At 34.9% G+C, this 20,218-nt stretch overlaps 1 protein-coding gene across 7 annotated transcripts in view; it reads left to right on the top strand.

Annotated features, from left to right (window-relative positions):
- Positions 1-20,218, top strand: part of PUM2 (pumilio RNA binding family member 2) — a 95,648-nt gene that overhangs the window by 48,333 nt on the left and 27,097 nt on the right. For 6 of the 7 annotated variants that reach the window (XM_065928627.1, XM_065928626.1, XM_065928624.1 and 3 more), the window contains exons 9-12: positions 2,647-2,789; positions 4,280-4,409; positions 15,866-16,009; positions 16,125-16,415. In XM_065928627.1, the coding sequence (XP_065784699.1) occupies positions 2,647-2,789; positions 4,280-4,409; positions 15,866-16,009; positions 16,125-16,415 (708 nt within the window). The remainder of the gene's footprint in view (positions 1-2,646; positions 2,790-4,279; positions 4,410-15,865; positions 16,010-16,124; positions 16,416-20,218) is intronic. The other variant, XM_065928628.1, reaches the window with a different exon arrangement.

Here is a 20,218-nt window from a genome sequence, read left to right as displayed (position 1 = left end):
TGATCCCATTTACCCACAGAGACAATGCAAATAAAGTTACTTCTCAGAAAATAAGCTGGACACTCACAGGCGTCTCTATCGCAGCTACCCCCAGGTCAGGAATAGTAAATACCCAGGTCAGGAATAGGACAAGGTAAAAAGGTTCAGTCTTGAGTGAATGAGTATCTAAAAAGTAAAGTTTAGTTAGCAATATTAGAATAAACAGGCAAGCTGAGGGATGAAAAGGTGGGATTGAGTTGGAAAGAATATATTAGTAAATGTCAAAGCCTGATAACTGCCACTCAAAATCTGGACTAAAAAGCGAAAGGACACAGTGTCACGTGTCAATTGTATTGCACTTAAGCGGAAAAAAAAATTTTTTTAAAACCAAATTGTATTTCCTATTTAAGTAAGAAAGACTTGCGTACTGGTTTGGCACAGTATTATTGAGCAAAGTGGTTTGTTGTCTAGGGTTTAGAGGGAGAAGTTGTTTTACATTGAGTCAGTTATAGAGACAGGAATGAATTAGCCTTAAGCATGATTTATGTTGGTTACCACGACAGGAGCAGGGAGATATAAACCATGGAAGTGTGTTTCCTTGGTTGAGGCTGCTGATTGACTAGCTTTTCATAACTTGAAGCTGTCAGTGATAAATTCACTGAATTAACACTGATCAATTAATGTTATATCTGCTTTTGGTAGTTATTTATTATCATGCCTGCAAAACAGGTATTTTTTTCTTAGGCATTTATGGGTTTCTTAGGTATCTGTGAGCCTTTTTTTAATACACAAGAATTTTAAGACGTGGGGAAAAATGTTAATTTCAAATTCCTGCTGGATCCCTTAGTTAGCCAACTGAAACTAACCTGTCACAATGAGTACTTTTGGTGTAGATCTGCCTGTGATTCCATAAGGATGTGAGCTTTCCTGGTACCATTTAACTGGATGTTAATATGTAAAGTACTGGTGTATCTTAAGTACAGAGAATCATTAATCTGTGAATCTGTGGAACCTGAAAGAAGCAATTTAAGTGATCATTAGTTTCAAGATAAGGATTCGTGGCATTCTGGACTTACTTAGACTTTCTGAGATCAGCACTGTCCAGTAGAAATAGAACATGAGCCAGATAATGTTACTTAGATTTTTTTTTTCCTAGTAACCATATTATAAAAATAAAAAACATGAACAATTTCAGTGATCTGTTTGGTTTAACTATTGATTATTGATAGTTTTTATAGATAGGTACTTTTTTATTGATAGTTTTTATTGGTAGGTACTTTTTTTTTAATGCTAAGTCTTCAAAATCCCCATAGTAAGTATGTATTACATACTTAGAACACATCTCAGCTCAGACTATTCAGCTTTCAACTGTGTAGCCACAGGTGACTTCTGACTACTTTTGGACAGAGAAGTTCTAGCTGGATGTCTGATTCTTTTGTTTTGTTGTGACAGTGTATCCTTTCTTCATAAATCCTTTTCTTATGTTTTAAGAGTCTTTATTGTAGATTTTGCTTAAAGTGTCTTTGAATTTTTTTTTAAGCTTTTCATGTTAGCGGTTCAGTTACACCAGGCTTTATTTTCTTCTAAAACAAAGTGAAACCAAGAGTTTGACTTTGTAAAATACACGTTAGATACACTAATATGTAATGCTGCCCTCCTAGCTGAGTTGATAAAGAATCTGCCTCCAATGCAGGAGACCCAGATTCAGTTCCAGTCCATGGGGTCGCAAGAGTTGGACACGACTTAGCGACTAAACCACCACCACCACCAGATACACTAAAACCATATCAGTGGAATTTAGGACATGTTTGTTTTATCAGCCAGGAAACATGACATGTTAATTATTAATTTAATGGCAGGTCTTATTTTGTGTGATACTACGTACTGACCAGAAATTAAGTTTTATCTTGAATAAAGTAGATAGAGCAAGAATTTACTATTTTTCCTGGGTTGCTTTCTTATGTCTTTGTCCCTTTATGATTATATAATATAGTTCATTCTTGTCTTAATTTACTGGTTCCAGTTTCCTAATCACATAAGCACTGACGTTTCATTTGTTTTTATGTGATTTTCAATTGCTTTGTGAGAGTTGTAACTGATTTTGTTTCAGATATGAAAAATATTTTAAAATTCTGTTAGCAAATAAAATATACTGTTAGCAAGCTTAGTACCAAAATGTTCCCTAATTTTATGTTATATTTTACAAATTAAAAGCCAAAAATGTTTTCAGTTAAAAAAATTCCTTTTTCAAAAGAGTGATGAATTGAATATAGGAAATCTTTATGTTGTCTAATGTTCCTATTTGCCAGTGTCAAGTGCATAAACTAGCATTCAATAGCTGTTGAAAAGGTGATTAAGTGTTCTGTCAGTTCATTTGTCCCTCTTGAGTTTAGTTTCATATCTTTTCATTAATACCACCTCTTTTCATTAATGTCACCTCTGAATGCTTTCTTTTTTTAATAATCCATGCCTCAGTAGGCTTTGTCTCTAGTAGAATTGGGAAAGGGGAAAGCAATTCCATATGGATATAGGATTGTAAGGACATCTACTCTTAAGTCTAATGCACTGTTCCTTTCTTTATGATCTAATGGTAACTGACCAACCTTATTCTATAAAATGTAGTGACTTTTTTTAAATTTTTTTGGGGGGGTGGGATGTGGGGTTTAGGTCCGGCAGTGGTTCCACCTCAGTATTATGGTGTTCCGTGGGGGGTGTATCCAGCCAATTTATTTCAGCAGCAAGCTGCAGCTGCCGCAAACAACACAGCAAATCAACAAGCAGCATCACAAGCTCAGCCTGGACAGCAACAGGTATAGGCTTGCCTTCATTAAATAATATCTAAAGAGTCTTTGAAGTTGTATGAGCCCCTTACATTCAAGATCTGTGTTTTTTCTCTGTTTATTTTTCCCAGTGTGTTTAGCATAGTACCTATCACAAAGTTGATACACAAGTATTATGGGTTTTTTTTCCCTCTAGTTCTAATTATATGAGTTTTAATATTTAGTTTATTCCACTTCTACATCTCCGTTTTTGAAACTGTCTTGAAATCTCTTTAACAGTTTTTAATTTTTTCTTCACTTTCTGCCCCCCCCCCCCCACTTCTTGAAGTGTACTCACAGTGTTTCTATTAAAGTGATTGTCAGTTCATTTTCTTCTGGGTATTTAAATTACTATTTTAAATATCAACAATATATTTCTGACCAGAAAAAGGAGGTTACTAGGTTCTTTGTTTTTAAGCAAGGAAAGATGAAATATTTTCAGTAAAGGTTAGATTTAATTTCTTAAAACAGAAAATGTTTATCTTGAAGATTTTGTTCCCAGTTTCCACTTTCCTGAAGCTATTTTTGTAAATAAATGTCAAAGTAAAATTCTGATAAAAGTGCCAGAATGCTGGTTGTCAAATTTATCATACTTATACCAAAGAAGCAACTTAATGACAAGTACAGTGTTTGTTACTTGGCAATTGAATTTTCTTTTTAAACTATATCGATGTTCTGTTAAAGCTGTCCTTTGACTCAGTCCTTGTAGATTATACCATAGCACCATTTAATACTCTTAAAATCTGTCTTCTTCGACTAAACAAATGAATCACATTGCCTAAACATTACCCATACTTGTGGCATGATGCTTGCTTCCATGGTTGTACTTGAGATGAATCCCCCTCGTCCTGAACTGTTGAAGTATTTACCTTTGTGAAATTAATGTGTATCATGGTTGTGTTTTATCACTGTAAGAAGAGCTGTGTATTATGAAGTAGTAAAGTTTGACCGTTCTTAAGAGTTTTCACATTTTTTGATGAAATCTTTGTTCCTTTTTTCACCCTAAGATTTTACAATAATGAGCAGCTTTTTGCTCACTTTAATAAAGCTTCTAAATTCTAAAAACTGGTTAAATTTGAAGTTTTCATTCTGCATCACAATCTTGTAAGAGACTAATTGAGTCGTCATTTAACTTATAGTTTTCAGTCTTAGAAAATTACAAAATTTAAACTTTTTTCTTCATCTAAACTTTTGCCCTTTCTCCCCAAATATCTTTCTCATTTTAATGCTACTTTGGTAAGTTAAAGAGCACAAATACTAGAAATAATTTTTTGTGAAGACCTTATAAAATCTCCATGTTGCTTAATAGATTATGTTCTTGAATTACATAATTTGTACTTTTTAATGGTAAACTGACATTTCTTTGAATGTAAATATGTTCAAAGAATACCCAAAGGCTTTCTGCAATATAAAGTTGTCCAAGATAAATTAATTTGTTATTTTCTAATATCGTTTCTAAGGAAATCATTTGTCCTTTGTAGGTTCTCCGTGCTGGGGCAGGTCAGCGCCCTCTTACTCCCAATCAGGGCCAGCAAGGGCAGCAAGCTGAATCACTTGCAGCAGCAAATCCAACTTTGGCTTTTGGTCAGGGTCTTGCTACCGGCATGCCAGGTATATAGTTGGTTGATTGTGGAAATTTGGATAGATTTAAAAGTTTTAAAGTAGATTGTCACACCGAGGAGTGAGAAAAATCAACACACCTTAAAATCCTACACTGCAATAAAATTATTTAGAATTCAGGTGCCAATAGGTGAAATCAGTATCTTTTGTGAGACTTAATGACAGGGATGACAAATGTACATTAGAATTCTCAAAAACATTTTTTATTAGTCTGTTTATAGTGTGAATCATAGCATCTTTCTAATGGAGTGTAGCTCAGAATTCTTAATGCAGTGCTTTAATAAAACCATTTGTTAGCATGTAAGACAAAACCTATTTGCCTTTTCTGCCTTACAAGGTTAGTCATTTAATTAGTTAATGTTGAGAAATGTACAAACATTTTCCACTTAGGACTTAGTTCAGCCTTATTTAGTACATTTATAGTATTTTAATCTATTGATATTTAAAACCTAATGGCATCAGTATTTAGTAAATTTTCTGCCCGTTGCTGCAGTACAACTTTTAGAAAAGACCAGCAAAATATATTTTTTGTGAAGTTAATTTGTGTGGAAATTACTACTTTAATAGTGAAAGATGGAAGGTATTTTTCTTAAGCTAATAAAGTGGCACTTGTTGTGTTTTTAAAGTGAAATTTAAAGGTTACATTTGAATGTCTGTAGATAATGCATCACCTCCTGTTCTATCCCTTCATATCTCTGCACTCCTAAAGACCCACTTTTAAGCATGCTGTTTTTCTACATTTAGTTTAAGAGTACTCCTTTAACTGTGTAGAGTACAGCTGACCCTTGAACAACCACCGGTTTGAACTGTGTGGGTCCACTTGTACTTGAATCTTTTTCAGTAAAGATGTACTATAGCACTGCAGTCTGTGGTTGATTCAGTCCTGCAGGTGCAGAAGAGTGGGTGTGGAGGACTGACTGTAAAGTTAAATGCAGATTTTTAGTTGCACAGAGGGTCAGTGCCCCTAATACCTGTGCTGTTCAAGAGTCAACTGTACTTATTAATGAAATACATGTTCCAGTTTCATTTAATTGTGCTATAGATGAATTTTCTCTTCAGATCATGTAGTAGATGTGTTTAATGCATTGGAGAAGGTCCTGACTTACATGATTCGACAGTTTTTTAATATGCTGCTAAGTATTTCTTTATATTGTTTTGAGGAATTCTGTATCAATTACATTCATTCTGTTCTCTCTGAAATTCTAAGGTCAGAATTTACCGTCTTGTTTAGCCTACTGAATGAAAAAGGATGTTAATACTGTCTCTGAAGTACAAATGATAGTAGAACAGGGCTGTTCTCATTATTTTCCTTTTTTACCCCAGCTACATCTTGCTTCATGGAAGCTACTGTCCCAGAGCTGCTGTAGATTAGAGACCTGGCAAAAGCAGCTCTTTGTGAAATGGACTGTGAAGCTGAAATTACAGGCATGTGTAGGGATGGAACAAAGCTAAAAAGATCTGAACTGGGAGTTTATGAAAGCCCCTACTAAGACTGTTCTGGGTCCCTCTTGTTTCTTAGCTGTAAATAGGAAAGGGAGAAGAGTCACAGAGTACCATAGTCCTGGCTTACTAGATTCTAAGTAGGACTGTGATTTAAGAGAATGCTTCTGGCCTGTGTATATTTGCTACTCCCTTTTACTGTTGCTAATTTTTTTTAGACTTTTGATGCTGGTCCTATTATTTACTTCCTATAAATGGCTTTGCTCCTGTTCCTCATGTTCAGCTCTTGTTCTTGTTGACTTAAAAAAAACATCAAGGTATTTTGCTATTAATTTTATCAACTTTATCAATTTTATTAACTTTATCAACAAATAATATCAACTTTGCTATTAATTTTATCAAGTTAATTTTATCAACTTTTATCAACTTTGCTATTAATTTTATCAAAGTTGATAAATTTATCTTCTCAAAATTTATCTTTATGTTCACTTCCGTTCTATAAGAAAGCACTTTTTTGTTTTGTTTTGTTCACCAGTAACTCTATGTTGGTAATCCTAACAGAAAACCACATTTTACAGTATATTTGTCTATAAAGAATTGACTATATTTGGAGTGATGAGAAATTTAAAAGCAGGTAAAACTTTTAGGAAGAAATCAGGTTATTTTACCTAATCTTTTGAGCCACAACATTTAGTTCCTTTATGACTATAAATGTAAAAATCACTCATAAAAAGGGCTTTACTAGAATTAATATTGTTGTTCCCAAGTGATGTGTTGATTGTTTATATCATTCTCTCACTATGAAACTTTTCTCTGTCTTCTATACTTCATTCTGCCCAGGACTATGATGAAATAATACTCCTTTATTCAAATAGTTACATAGTTATAAAATTTTATGTGCTAATAGAGGAGCTTGCTTAAGAAAATTGGTGTTTGTTTCTTCAAATCCCATAGAATTCTTAGCTTTTCCACATTCTGTGTTTCACTTCTCATCCATTAAATCCCTATTCCTTGTACTATGTTGATTATAGACTTTCAGTCCTTCTGCATGACTGTATATGTTATCCATTGTTTCTTAGTCTTACATTTTCAGTCTTTCTCCCTCTGCCACCTCCTTTTCTATAACCACTATGATACTAGTCTGCCTTTTCATCGTAAAAAACTTTCTCTCTTGTGCTCCCCTCTTACTCTATTGATCCCTTTCAGAACTTATATTCTATCTGACACTGTTTTTTTAAGCCCCGCCTCCACGATTCTTTTTCAGTAGTTCTAATGTAACTCAATGCCAGAGTATGAGTTCCTCTCTCCATCCTAATTTTTCTTCATTCTTCAATTCTTGGTTGTATGTCTAACTTTGTGAAACTCCTCTCCCCTACGTTTGTGTGATATTTTACTCTCCTGGCTTTCCCATCTTTCTCATTGCTTTTTGTCAGTCTCCCTTTCCTCTGTATATCAATTAAACGTAAATGACAGTCTAGTCTAGTTGACTAGATACTTTTGGAGTCAGATCTGCCATGTTGCTCTGCCATGTGATTGTGTGACCTTGACCAGTTCGCTTTTCTCTTTGAACCTCAGTTTCTGTATTGGAAAAATAGAGATGCTTTATATACTTCCTGTGGGAGAATCTTAACTGGTTTCACTTTTCACCTGTCATTCCTGTGCCAGTACACCAAGTGAGTTTACATCTGCATCTTGTATTCTTTTCTGAACATGTAACACATTACTACCTTTGTACAAAATATTACCATGTGTATGTTCCTGCTGTTCCTTAAACTGAAAATTTCCCAAAATGAACTCACTTCTCCCAAATTTGCTTATCTTACTATTTACCCTATTTCACTATTAACTTCCTTCTCTTCTTGAGCTAGAAATTTTTTACTTCATCCTCAGAGTCATCTTTAAGTCTTAATTTCTTCTGTGCCCACATTCAATGACTTGCCAATTCTTGGTTATTCTATCTCATGTTCACTTCTTTTCATCTCAGCTATTCTTGTTCAGCCTCTCCTGTGTCCTCCCACTAACTCTGTAAGCCTCTAGTCTCTTCAGTTTATTTCATCTTTTTATTCTTTTGGTTACCTTTCAAAATTCCAGGTTAGTTTATACCATTCTGGTTGCTAACATTTCCATTAATCGAGCTCCAAACTACTTTTTAAACTCATCAGCAGTGTCCTGGTTCTATACTTCAACATACTAGACCACAGACTCTTCCACAAACATTCTTTTATGCTTTTAGCTCTAGCCAACAATTTACTTTAGCATACCTTTTTATAAATTTTAAGCAAAATTAGAATATATAGTTTTACATTTTCCTTTTTAAAGCCTTGCTTTATACTTGTGATTAACTTTCTTTTTGGTCTTCTAATATGATCCTATTCATGAAGCCTTTCTGAATCTTTACCAGTGCTTGTTCATGAATAATTATTCCTTTTGGGACTTCCCTGGTGGTCCAGTGATTTCAGACTCAAGTGTTTCCAATGCAGGGGGCATGGGTTCGACCCCTGGTTGGGTAACTAAAATCCTGCCTGCCATGAGGCATGGCCAAAAAAAGAAACAAAATAATAATCATTTCTGCTTTTGTCATTCTTGTGGCACATAACTTGCTCCTTTCTTTAGTACTTCTGTCTGCCTTGTGTTTCATTTAGCTGTTTGTGATTTGTTAATTATTTTAGCATGTTTGGAGGTAGAAAGTGTCTTAGAATTAAAGTGAAAGAGTTATGTGTTTCTCCCTAAGGGAAGTTATTTGATCAATGTCAGGTCTGCAAATAAGTGGCACTTTAGGATTAAGAATACAATATGTTACCTTCTCTATGAATTGTGTAATTCTTGAGTGTGAGGAGTGTGTCTTTTTTAGTGTCTTGTGTTTTATCAAGCTCTTTAAGTAACAAAGATAATATAATAGAAATTAGAAACTTTTGAACTGATTGATTATGAAAATACTGCATATTTAAACTTGTTTACTACACCTAAAAACAAAACATAAGAGTATATTATGCCTTTTCTTTTTAATTGAAATATAGTTGATTTACAATGTTGTTAGTTTCAGATGTACAGCAGAGTGATTCAGTTATATGTGTATATTCCTTTTCAGATTCTTAAAGGCTATCACAAAATAGTATAGTTTTCTGTGCAACACAGTCGGTCGTTGTTAGTTATCTTTTTTGTATGTGGCGTATATGTTAATCTGAAACTCCTCTGTTCCCTCCTTTCCCTTTTGTAAGTTTGTTCTCTGTGTCTGTGGATCTGTTTTTGTTTTGTACATAAATTCACCTTTTTTTTTTTTCTTTTAAAGATTCCTTGTCTTTCTCTATCTGGCTTACTTCACTTAGTATGATAATCTCTAGGTCCGTCCATGTTTTTGCAAATGGCTGGAGTATATAGGCTTGAATACATACATTAGAAAATAAATTTCGATCTGGGAACCGTAAAATGAAGAAAATAAATTCTAAGAATTAAAGAAAGAAATGAAATAATAAAGATCGAAACTGATGTAGATGAAATAGATGACAAATATACAATTAAAAAGGTCAAATTATCCCAAAAGTCTTGCTTTTTTTAAAAGACTAATAAAATTGATAAACCTCTTAGAGATTCATCAAAAAAAAAAAAAGGATAGAGAAGACATAAATAACCAATATCAGAAAAATTGAATAGTCATAACAAGATATTAGGTATCAATCTCATGTTAGGAAATTGGAAACTGTAGACAAAATAGACAAATAATGAGAAAAATATTATCAAACAGATTCAGTGATATATAGAAAATTTAAAGTTCGTACTGTTAAGTCAATTGAGTAATCAAGAAGTCTTACAAGAAAATTCCAGGCTAACACAACTTTTTTGGTGAGTGATACCAGGCATTCAAGAAAGAAGTAGTTTCTAAATTTTAAAGCTCCAGAGGCCAGAAGAACACTGGCCTCCCCTTGCCGTTTTATGGCGCTGGCTTAGTCTTGGTAGTGAAACTTACAGATGTGCAGAAAAGGAACTATCGGCTACTCATGCTTACGAACATGGGTTTAGAAGTCCTGAAATACTCACAAACCAGATCTAGCAATATAAAGCAGGCTGATACATCATGAACAAGTTGGATTTTATCCCAAGAATGCAAGATGAGCATTAATAACTCACACAGTATAATTTTCCACATTAAATGATTAAAATAAGAGATACAAATCATAAGAATTTCTCAAAAGATGCAGAACATTATAATAAATTTACATATTGACTTACTGATATGAATCAGAAGATTTAATATGCTGGGAAATCAAAGAGAAACAACCCACGCCACCTCCAAAGGATGACAGACTTCCTGTTTATACTCAGTATTTGAAAGTTTTCCATCTAGGATTGGGAAAAAGACAAGGAGTTCTGCTAACGATACTTCTCTTAAATGTTGTATTAGAGATCCTAACCAGTGCTATATAACATGAGAGAAATTTGAATAAAATGAAAGAGCTCTGTAAAGAGAGAAATAATTGTCATTTAGAGAAAATATGATTATAGTAACTGAATCTGCAGATAAAATATTAGAATTAATGTTTTTGCTGCGGTTTTCAGATGTAAAAATCAAGCATAAAATCTTTATTGTCAGCCAGCAGCTTTTTTTTTTTTTTTGGTCAAGTTAGTTCCCCACCAGGTATTGAACCAGGCCCACAGCATTGAAAACACAGGTCCTAAAAAGTGGACAGCCAGGGAACTCCCAACACTATAATGTTTTAAAATGTAAAGTTTGAAGATTATTTACAGTAGTAAGTACCTAGGAATAAGTCTTAAAAAGTGTACAGTTTTCTTTGGGAAAACAGCTTTGTTTAGACATTAAGTTCAGTTGAGTTCAGTTGTCCAGTCATGTCCGACTTTTTGCAACCCCATGGACTGCAGCACGCCGGGCTTCCCTGTCCATCACCAACTCCTGGAGCTTCCATTGATATGGTGATGCCATCCAGCCATCTGTCTCATCCTCTGTCGTCAGTTCTTTGCATCAGGTAGCCAAAGTATTGGAGTTTCAGCTTCAGCATCAGTCCTTCCAATGAATATTCAGTACTGATTTCCTTTAGGATGGACTGGCTGGATCTCCTTGCTGTCCAAGGGACTCTTAAGAGTCTTCTCCAATACCACAGTTCAACAGCATCAATTCTTTGGCACTTAACTTTCTTTATAGTCCAACTCTCCTATCTGTACATGACTCTTGAATAAACCGTAGCTTTGACTAAGATGGACCTTTGTTGGCAAAGTAATGTCTCTGCCTTTTAATATGCTGTCTAGGTTGGTCATAACTTGCCTTACAAGAAGCAAGTGTGTTTTAGTTGCATGGCTGCAGTCACCATCTGCAGTGATTTTGGAGTCCAAAAAAATAAAGTCTGTCACTATTTCCATTATTTCCCCATCTATTTGCCGTGAAGTAATGGGACCAGATGCCATGATCTTAGTTTTCTGAATGATGAGTTTTAAGCCAGCTTTTTCACTCTCCTCTTTCACTTTCATCAAGAGGCTCTTTAGTAGTTCTTCACTTTCTGCCGTAAGGGTGGTGTCATCTGTGTATCTGAGGTTACTGATATTTCTCCCAGCAGTCTTGATTCCAGCTTGTGCATCATCCAGCCCGGCATTTTGCATGATGTACTCTGTTTCTAAGTTAAATAAGCAGGGTGATAGTATACAACCTTGACGTACTCTTTCCCAGTTTGGAACCAGTCCGTTGTTCCATGTCCAGTTCTAATTGTTGTTTCTTGATCTCCATACAGATTTCACAGGAGAAGTTTCTCTTGAAGAATTTTCCACAGTTTATTGTGATCCACACAGGTTTTGGCGTAGTCAGTAAAGCAGAAGTAGATGTTTTTCTGGAACTCTCTTGCTTTTTAGATGATCCAGCGAATGTTGGCAATTTGATCTCTGACCCTTCTGCCTTTTCTAAATCCAGCTTGAATATCTGGAAGTTCATGGTTCACATACTGTTGAAGGATGGCTTGGAGAATTTTGAGCATTACTTTGCTAGTGCGTGCAATGAGCACAATTGTGCAGTAGTTTGAACATTCTTCAGCATTGCCCTTCTTTGGGACTGGAATGAAAACACATTTTCCAGTCCTCTGGCCACTTCTGAGATTTCCAAATTTGCTGGCATATCAAGTGCAGCACTTTCACAGCATCATCTTTTTAGGATTTGAAACAGCTCAATTGGAATTCCATCACCTCCACTAGCTTTGTTCAAGGAGACCTAAATACCATTGGGCAACTCGGTGTTTTAAACATGCCAATTTGTCCCATATTAGCCTTTAGTTTCAATGCATTTCCAATCAGAACCCAGTGGGTTCTTATTGTGGGATTCTTTGACAGCTGATACTAAAATTTAATGAAAATGCAGAGTCAAGATTAGCCACAATACTCTTATTAAAGGACAAAAGTGAGTAGAAGGACTTGGTCTATTCTGACTTATACTCTAGGGTAAAATTTTACTCTTAAAGCTGCAGTTGAATTACTGCATGGAGAGACATAGAGACCCCAAAAATGAGATCCCAAAAGGAAGGGACACCTACCTACCTAATTAATTCCCCCCCAAAAACAGCAAAAAGCAGTAGGGAGGAAGAACTTGTTTTATAAATAAGGTGAAATAAAGAAAATTGATTCTTTGAACAACAAATTGTTCAAATTGGGATCCATGACTTACCCTGTGTTCATTAATCATTTACATTTTGGATTTTAGACCTGTGTGGGAAAGTGGAATTTTAAAGGTTATTAGAAGATAATATAGGGAAATTTTGTTATGAAAATAAAGGAAATAAAAAATTTGAACCCATTACTTCAAAAGTCACCATAAAGAGAATGACAGGTCAGGCTAGAAATGGAAGAAGAAACTGTGGAACACTTGAACACAGCATACATGAAGAGTTATAAATCAGTAAGAGAGCTTCCCTGGTGTCTCAGTGGTGAAGAATCTGCCTGCCAGTGTGAGAGACACAGGTTCAATCCCTGATCCCGGAAGATCCCATATGCCACGGAGCACCTCAACTCCGTGCACCACAGCTGTTGAGCCCTTGAGCCGCAACTACTGAAGACTTCATGCCATAGAGCCCATGCTCCTCAACAGAAGCCACTGCAAAGAAAAACCCTCACACCACTAGAGAAAAACCCTTGAAACAACAAAGACCCAACACAGCCAAAAATAAAATTATTTTATAGAATAAATAAATTAAAAATAAATCAATAACAAAAGACAGCCAGTAGGAAAATGGGTGAGAGAAACTTTGAACAGTTGTTTTCCCAAGAGGAAATGCTGAGCCACAATTAGCATATAAAAGACATCCAACATCCTTCTGAGGAAAGAAAGTCAAAACCACAACCTAATGTTTCTTCCTGTCTTTCAGATTGGCCAGTTTTTAAAAGTCTGATAGTTTATCAAGTATTTTTAAAGTCATTGTATGGCAAAAACCACTACAATATTGTAAAGTAATTAGCCTCCAACTGATAAAAATAAATGGGGGAAAAAAAAGTCATGGAGCAGTGGGAACTCTTAATACCAAGGTGGTCAAGTGTGTAAATTTGCACAACCACTTTGAAGATAGTTTGGTGTTATTACCAAAGTTTGAAAATACGCATACCCTTTAACTCAGGGTGTCAGCTGCTGTACATCTTAGGTTAGAGAAATATGTACTCATAACACACTAGCATACACATATAAAAATGTTTATGGCAATACTGTTGGCAATGACCCCAAACTGGGAACAGTGTAAATGTAGAATGGATAAATTTATCCTGGTGTTTGTTTAGTGAGGTGCTACACAGTAGTGAAAATGGAAACAAAAGTATAACAACATGGATGACTTGCATGTAAAATTTTTTAAATAAGTCAAATGATTGTTTAGAGAGAGAAGTAAGGTGGGAAGTAAGATATTGTGTAACTCTGAAGATCCCCTGGAGAAGTGGAGAAGGAAATAACAGTGCCACTCCAGTATTCTTGCCTGGGAAATCCAATGGACAGAGGAGCCTGGTGGGCTACAAGTCCATGGGGTCACAAAGAGTCAGACATGACTTAGGGATTAAACAACAAAGGGAAAGAGAAGATTGCGGTAGAGCAGGGACTTATAAGAGGTGGGTACCAGGCAGTTTTCTATTTCTGTTACTGACTTGCATGGAGGTTATACTTTTTTGTGTTGTAATTATTATAATGTACTTTTGGTTTTTGCACTTTTTCTGTTTTATTTCACAATAATAAATGTTTTAAACACTTAAGAAATATCATGCTCTGCTAAACAAGAACATTTTCTGGTTAAGAAAAAATTTATTCTCAGCCCCTTTTCTGTAGCTCTGCTCTGGTCCTTTTTACAGCAAAATTCAAAAGCATTTCTACACTTGTTATGGTTCTCCCATTCTTTACTAAACTCATCACACTGACTATCATCCTTACCAGAATGACTTCCATATTGTTAAATTCATTAGTCTGGTTCTCAACTCTTAATGCCTTTTAGCAGCATTTTGCATTGTTAATCGCTCAGTCTTCATTCAAATTCTTTTTTCTTTGGCCTCCAGGAGACCACTGTGTTCTGATTTGGTTTTTTCCTTCCTGGCTGTTTCCTCTCAGACTCTTCTTTGGTTCCTCCTCTCTCCAGCCTCTTAATGTGAAGTACCCTCCAGGCCATAGGCCCTACACTTTTATTTCTTGGTGGTTGGATCATTTTTAGCTAATATCATGCTTATGTTGACCACTCCCTTATTTGTAAATCCAACCTGAACCTCTCTATTAAACTCCAGACTTGCATATTCTATATGACAGTTACAGTTGGATATCTGATAATTTCTCAAATTATCATGTTCATTCTATGAGGAAAGGTCTTTGAAAATTATTACCAATTAGTTCTGAGAGGAGAGGTCATTCCCTCCTAGATTTTGCCCTGTGCAGCCCTTCATTTGGCTGGTCCTCCTCTAATTCATATCCATTGTAATAAAGCTGCAATTGTGAATCAGAGTTACTGCATTTTATTAAAACGGCGTTTACATGTGAAAGTTTTGGTCCTAGTTTGGAAGGTGGTGTTTAAATTTAAAAATATCCAATATTGCTAGTACCTTTTTGCAAGTGGTCCTCACACTTTTGAGCCTGAGTCTTTGTTACTGTATAAGACAGCGTTTCTTAACCTGACTCCTGGGAGAGAATAAACCTATTGCCTTAAAATAGCCACTATATGAATGTATGTATATGTATATATAAGAGAGAGATATATAGAGAGATATAGTTAACTTCTCTCCCATGCATCCTGAGTGGTATTTGTTATTTTGGATCATCTTTGAGAAAATTGGCAAAAAAGTCAGTTTTCTGTTCGAAATAATCATTTTCTGTTCTGTGGTTCAGATGAGGAACTAAGAAAGTCTATGAAGAGAGAAACTACTCTTCCTATAGTTCTGAACAGTGCAAATTGTCACCTGCCTTGTGGTCAAGGCTGTAATACAACTAATGCCTATGTGATTTTTATTCAGACTCTAGCTTGAGACCCTTTACAAATGGACTGTTAAACTTTATGATTTTAAGTTACCTGTTTATATCATGATTTTATCTTTAAAGGATTGCTTGCAAATGAAAATCTAAGGAAATGCTATCAGTGAGGCACTTGGTTTAGAAATTTACTAAAATTGCCTAATGAATGTTACACTGCTTTCTCTCAATTCCCTTAGTCTTTATCCATTCTCCTCTCAGGAGAACTAATTGGTGGTAATAATTTTCAAGCATCAGCCCTTGATTACTTAACAGTTTCAAAATCAAAGACTATTTCTCATCATTCTGTGGTCCATAAGCAAGAGGTATCGCTGTCAAAATTTAGGGAAAAATTTTACTTAGGCTTTGTTAGATTTTCTTTTATTTAGTAATACCTTCTCAGATGTGTTTACTTTTTATATAGTAACTAATGGTTTTATATTCAGTAAGAATAGCTGTGTTTGCTGGTTGATAAAAACAACTGTGGGAGAAAGTAAATAACATGCTTTCTATATTAATGTTTTCATTGGTAAACATTTATTTTGCTGTTATCTAGGCTATCAAGTACTAGCTCCAACTGCCTATTATGATCAGACTGGTGCCTTAGTGGTTGGCCCTGGAGCAAGAACTGGCCTTGGAGCTCCAGTTCGGTTAATGGCTCCAACACCTGTTTTAATTAGTTCAGCAGCAGCACAAGCTGGTAAGTGTAACTGACATTTTCAGGGATAATAATTTTCTGGTGATGTTTGAGATATTTTAAAAATAGAAAATGGTTTCTGGGTAGTTACAAGAAGTGTCTGAAATTTATTTTATAGCAGCAGCAGCAGCAGCTGGAGGAACTGCAAATAGTCTCACAGGCAGCACAAATGGTCTGTTCCGGCCAATTGGCACTCAGCCACCACCGCAGCAGCAGCAGCAGCAGCCGCCAAGCACTAATCTGCAGTCTAATTCATTTTATGGGAGCACTTCTCTGACTAATAGCTCCCAGAGCAGTTCTTTATTTTCTCACGGACCTGGCCAACCTGGAAGTACATCTCTTGGCTTTGGAAGCAGTAGCTCTTTGGGTGCTGCTATAGGCTCAGCCCTCAGTGGATTTGGTTCATCAGGTAAGTTTCTTTTTAAGATGAGTGTACTCTGCTAATTGGACATGAGGTACATGTATTTGTTTTTAATATTATACTAATATGAACAATAGCTAGTAGTGTAGAAAGGACAAGAATAAGATACTGGTTTATTGGCTTAGTTTTGTAGACAGAAACCTCTTGCAGTGTTTATGAATGTTTAACCCGTTTCAAGCAGCCCATTCTTCACTCAAATATAATATATTTTCCCCTGGCCTTAAGAATTACACTACTGTAATTTTTGTTTTAGTAAGATTTGTTTGGGCTAACATACATTATGCTCGTTACTAGCTCTTCCCTTTTCCCTATTATATTAATGTTTGAGGCAGTAAAAACTTTGCTATCTTAAGTTTCTGATATTTTAAAGTAATAATTATCTGTGTGCTCATCAGATGGTTTATTCTTATTAAATGTTAATGAATATGGTCCCTATTAGGTATAATATATAAAAATAAAATATAATGAAATGTTCTAAACAGAAGCCCCTACAATAAGGATGCCTGTCTTTATTTTAGGTTAAACAATTTAGCCTTTATCACTAAAAATATGTTTAAAAAGACTCCTCCCCGCCTTGTATCCTAGTTTTATACATAATACTTAAGAAGTCCAAATTTTAAATAGCTTCACAAAATAAATAATGTACCCACAGAAACTGATTTTGTAACTGAGAAAGAGCTGAAATCAGAAGAGGCCCACATTGACACCCTGTTGACACATGTATTATCAGTCTCTGGTATTTCCAGAGTGTTCAGGAAACATTAGGGAAAAAACAGCTTACTGTCATTCTCTTGGTATAATTGACAGCCTTTTCCTTATGAGGGACATTTATTCACACCTCAAGAAATGTTTTATTTCTCTGGTGTCCTTGAGTCTTTAGAATCTACTTCTAGTCTGTTTTCCCACTACGTGAAATTATATTCTTTTCTGGTGTGAAAAAATGGCCAAACTAACACATGCCAGTCATTACTATTTTTGCCAGATTTCTAAGAAAGTATCTTCTTAACTCTTTGAACGTTTTCAGTAGGGATGGTCCAGAACACCTATTAACTTTTAGGTGCATAATTCTTTTCTGATATAATGAGATACAAAAAGGAAATATCGTATTTGCCTAATAAAAAAATTGCCTAAAGAATGGGCATGGGAACTTCTTAGGAAAAATCTAGTGAACTTAGAGACTATTCAGTCTTTTAATTTTCCTATTTGATTTGTTGCATTACGTTTGGAGCTTAGTATTTTAATATGTAGCCCAGGCACTCTCATAGACTCACTTTTTTGTTTCTAACAGTTGACAAGCAGTTGCCCCAGATAATCCTAAATTGCTGAAGAAAATCAAAAGAACAGATAACTTAAAAAAAAAAAAAAACTTTTGTGGAAATAACTGGTTTCTGTAGATTTGTAGACCCTGAATAATACAGGAAAAATAGAGAAAAGATAAATATCCTGTTCCCTTTGTAATAATAAAATGTCACTGATAGTCTGGTATACTCCCAAATTTCCCTGTCTCTTTATTTGTTAAGACCCTTCCCCCTGTATTCAGGAACTGATTAGTCATCAACATTTTGTTCTCTATAGTTGTCCCCTGCAGATGCCTCTGCCAAAAAATTATCTTCATTCTCCCTTATTTATGAGCATTGCTTTATTCCATTCTGATTTCCAGCTTGGGGTACCTCTCTTTTACCTTGCTTCAGAGGACATGAATGATTGCTATCCCTAAATACCAGTAAAAAACCTATCATCTCCCTCCTCTTGGACATCTTGTGAGCGTTCATTCAAGTGCTGCACTTATGTACCTTTGAAATCTACCCATTACCATTTCACATTGTGGCAATTCCATATCTATCTGAGATCTGAAATATGCTTATATGCAATTGTACATACACAGTACCATGTACACAGCCATCCTCGTATCCGTATGATGAAATCATTAATGCTTAACAGTGTTAAATACCCCGGTTTATAACTCAGATCGCCAGGAAGCTTAGCCATTGTAATATAGAGATTAAATCACCATTTCTATAACCTGCTATTTAAAATGTTCTTTTACAGTTGAAAGCTCGTGATTTAACATTTTAGCCACAATTGATATATGATTAGTGACTCCACTGTCATTATCTAGCCTCTTAAATATTTTAGGTATATTTTGTTTTATATTTTATAGTCATGCTGTTGCAGATAATTTAGGCAAATAGTAAAATTTAAGAAGCCAACGTGTTTATGTTTAAAGTAAAGCTATTTCTTTTAAATGTTTTGCTTGGCTTTTCCTTTTTAGAGGAAAATGATATTGCATGTGTCAAAACTGTGGTTTCTTTGATTATTTGCCAGGGGAATGATAGTACTGCTGCTCTCATTTAGAGGGCTTTTGTCTTTTTCCTTGTCAGTTAAATGTTTTCTGAAATAAATAGAAATTACAAATGTAGCCATGTTTTAGAAAAATCACTTTGACAGTGTCCTTTTAAATTAGCATAGTTATTATAGCATACATTGACAGTTTTGCCACAACCATTCTTACAGTAGTAGTAATTTGTTGTATTAAAAATGCATATAGTTACTTAGTATTTCCCTATAATATATCTTAAAAAGTGAGAATTTCGTTAAAACCCGATCAGTCCTTCAGAAACCATATTCACTGATTTAAAAGGTTGAATACTGTTAATATTAATATTTTGCTTAATACAGTAGTATGAGCCTGGTATTTTTCCTTTATAGGATTTTTGTTTTGGTAAAACCAGTGTAATTAAGTTTTCTTTCTGTGTTAATAAGCTTACCTTGGTCTCCCATCATGTGCTCTGCTCAATTTTTCTCTTTAATCTATACCCTTATGACCTATTTATAATTGACCTATTAAAATTTTCTTTAAAAGAATTAACCATATTGGTCCGAATATAGAGCTTGTCTTTTAAAAACTTTACAGGTTAAAAAATGTAATATGATATTATCTTGAATATAAAAAGACTTGGTTTAGGAGGCTTAGAGACAGTTTAAAAAAAAAGTGTAGTTGAAAATACAGGCTCTAAGTGAGACTTGTGAATTGGGAGTTTTGGACAACCCTTTTAAAAACACTTTGTAAAGAATTTGATTATCCAAGTATATGTTGATGAATAGCCAGATCTCGGGTTGCATAGCTACATGGTAATGTGAACCTACCATTCTTTTATGATTTTATAAAATGAAAAAAGGACTAGAAAGTTAATAGTTGAATTGGGGATTAAGTGAAAAACAAAAAATTAGTGTGTAGTACAGTAAGGGATGTAATACCTTTACCTAAGTAAGCAGTTCACGGGGCCAGACTGTCATCTTAAGAATGGAAGATCTCGAGGGGTAAGTGAATGCATGTCTTTGGTTGAAAACAGCTAGCAGTTAAAGTTTGGTTTTTCCAGTATGTATTTTGTAATTTAGCTGTTGAAGAATCAGGAGAATGTGTAGTGCGAAAAGTACTGAGGAGTAAGCTGCCACTGTATTTCACAGCTGACTAATATTCGGGCCAATATGGACTTAAAGGACTGGTTTGAACACAAGCTGGAACCCAAATCAAATGTGAATGGCAAGGGAAATGTGTTAATATTCTGTTTATCAGTATAATCTTTTCTTGGCATTGGGTTGAAGTCTAAGAACTTGGTTCCAAAGGTTAGGATACTACCAAAATATAACCTTATTGGAATTTAATCTCTAGCATAGCAGACAACTTAAAGTTTCAGGGTTTATAAATCATACCAGGGTATTAAAGCACAGTAATCATATGTGTCAGTGGTAAATATGTGTGAAATAATGATCATATGACTGCTGGTAAA

This window comes from Muntiacus reevesi, chromosome 3 (assembly GCF_963930625.1).
Source record: "Muntiacus reevesi chromosome 3, mMunRee1.1, whole genome shotgun sequence".
Classification (NCBI taxonomy): Eukaryota; Metazoa; Chordata; class Mammalia; order Artiodactyla; family Cervidae; genus Muntiacus; species Muntiacus reevesi.
Note: the sequence above shows the minus strand (reverse complement) of the source record. Positions and strands in the feature narration are given on the sequence as shown.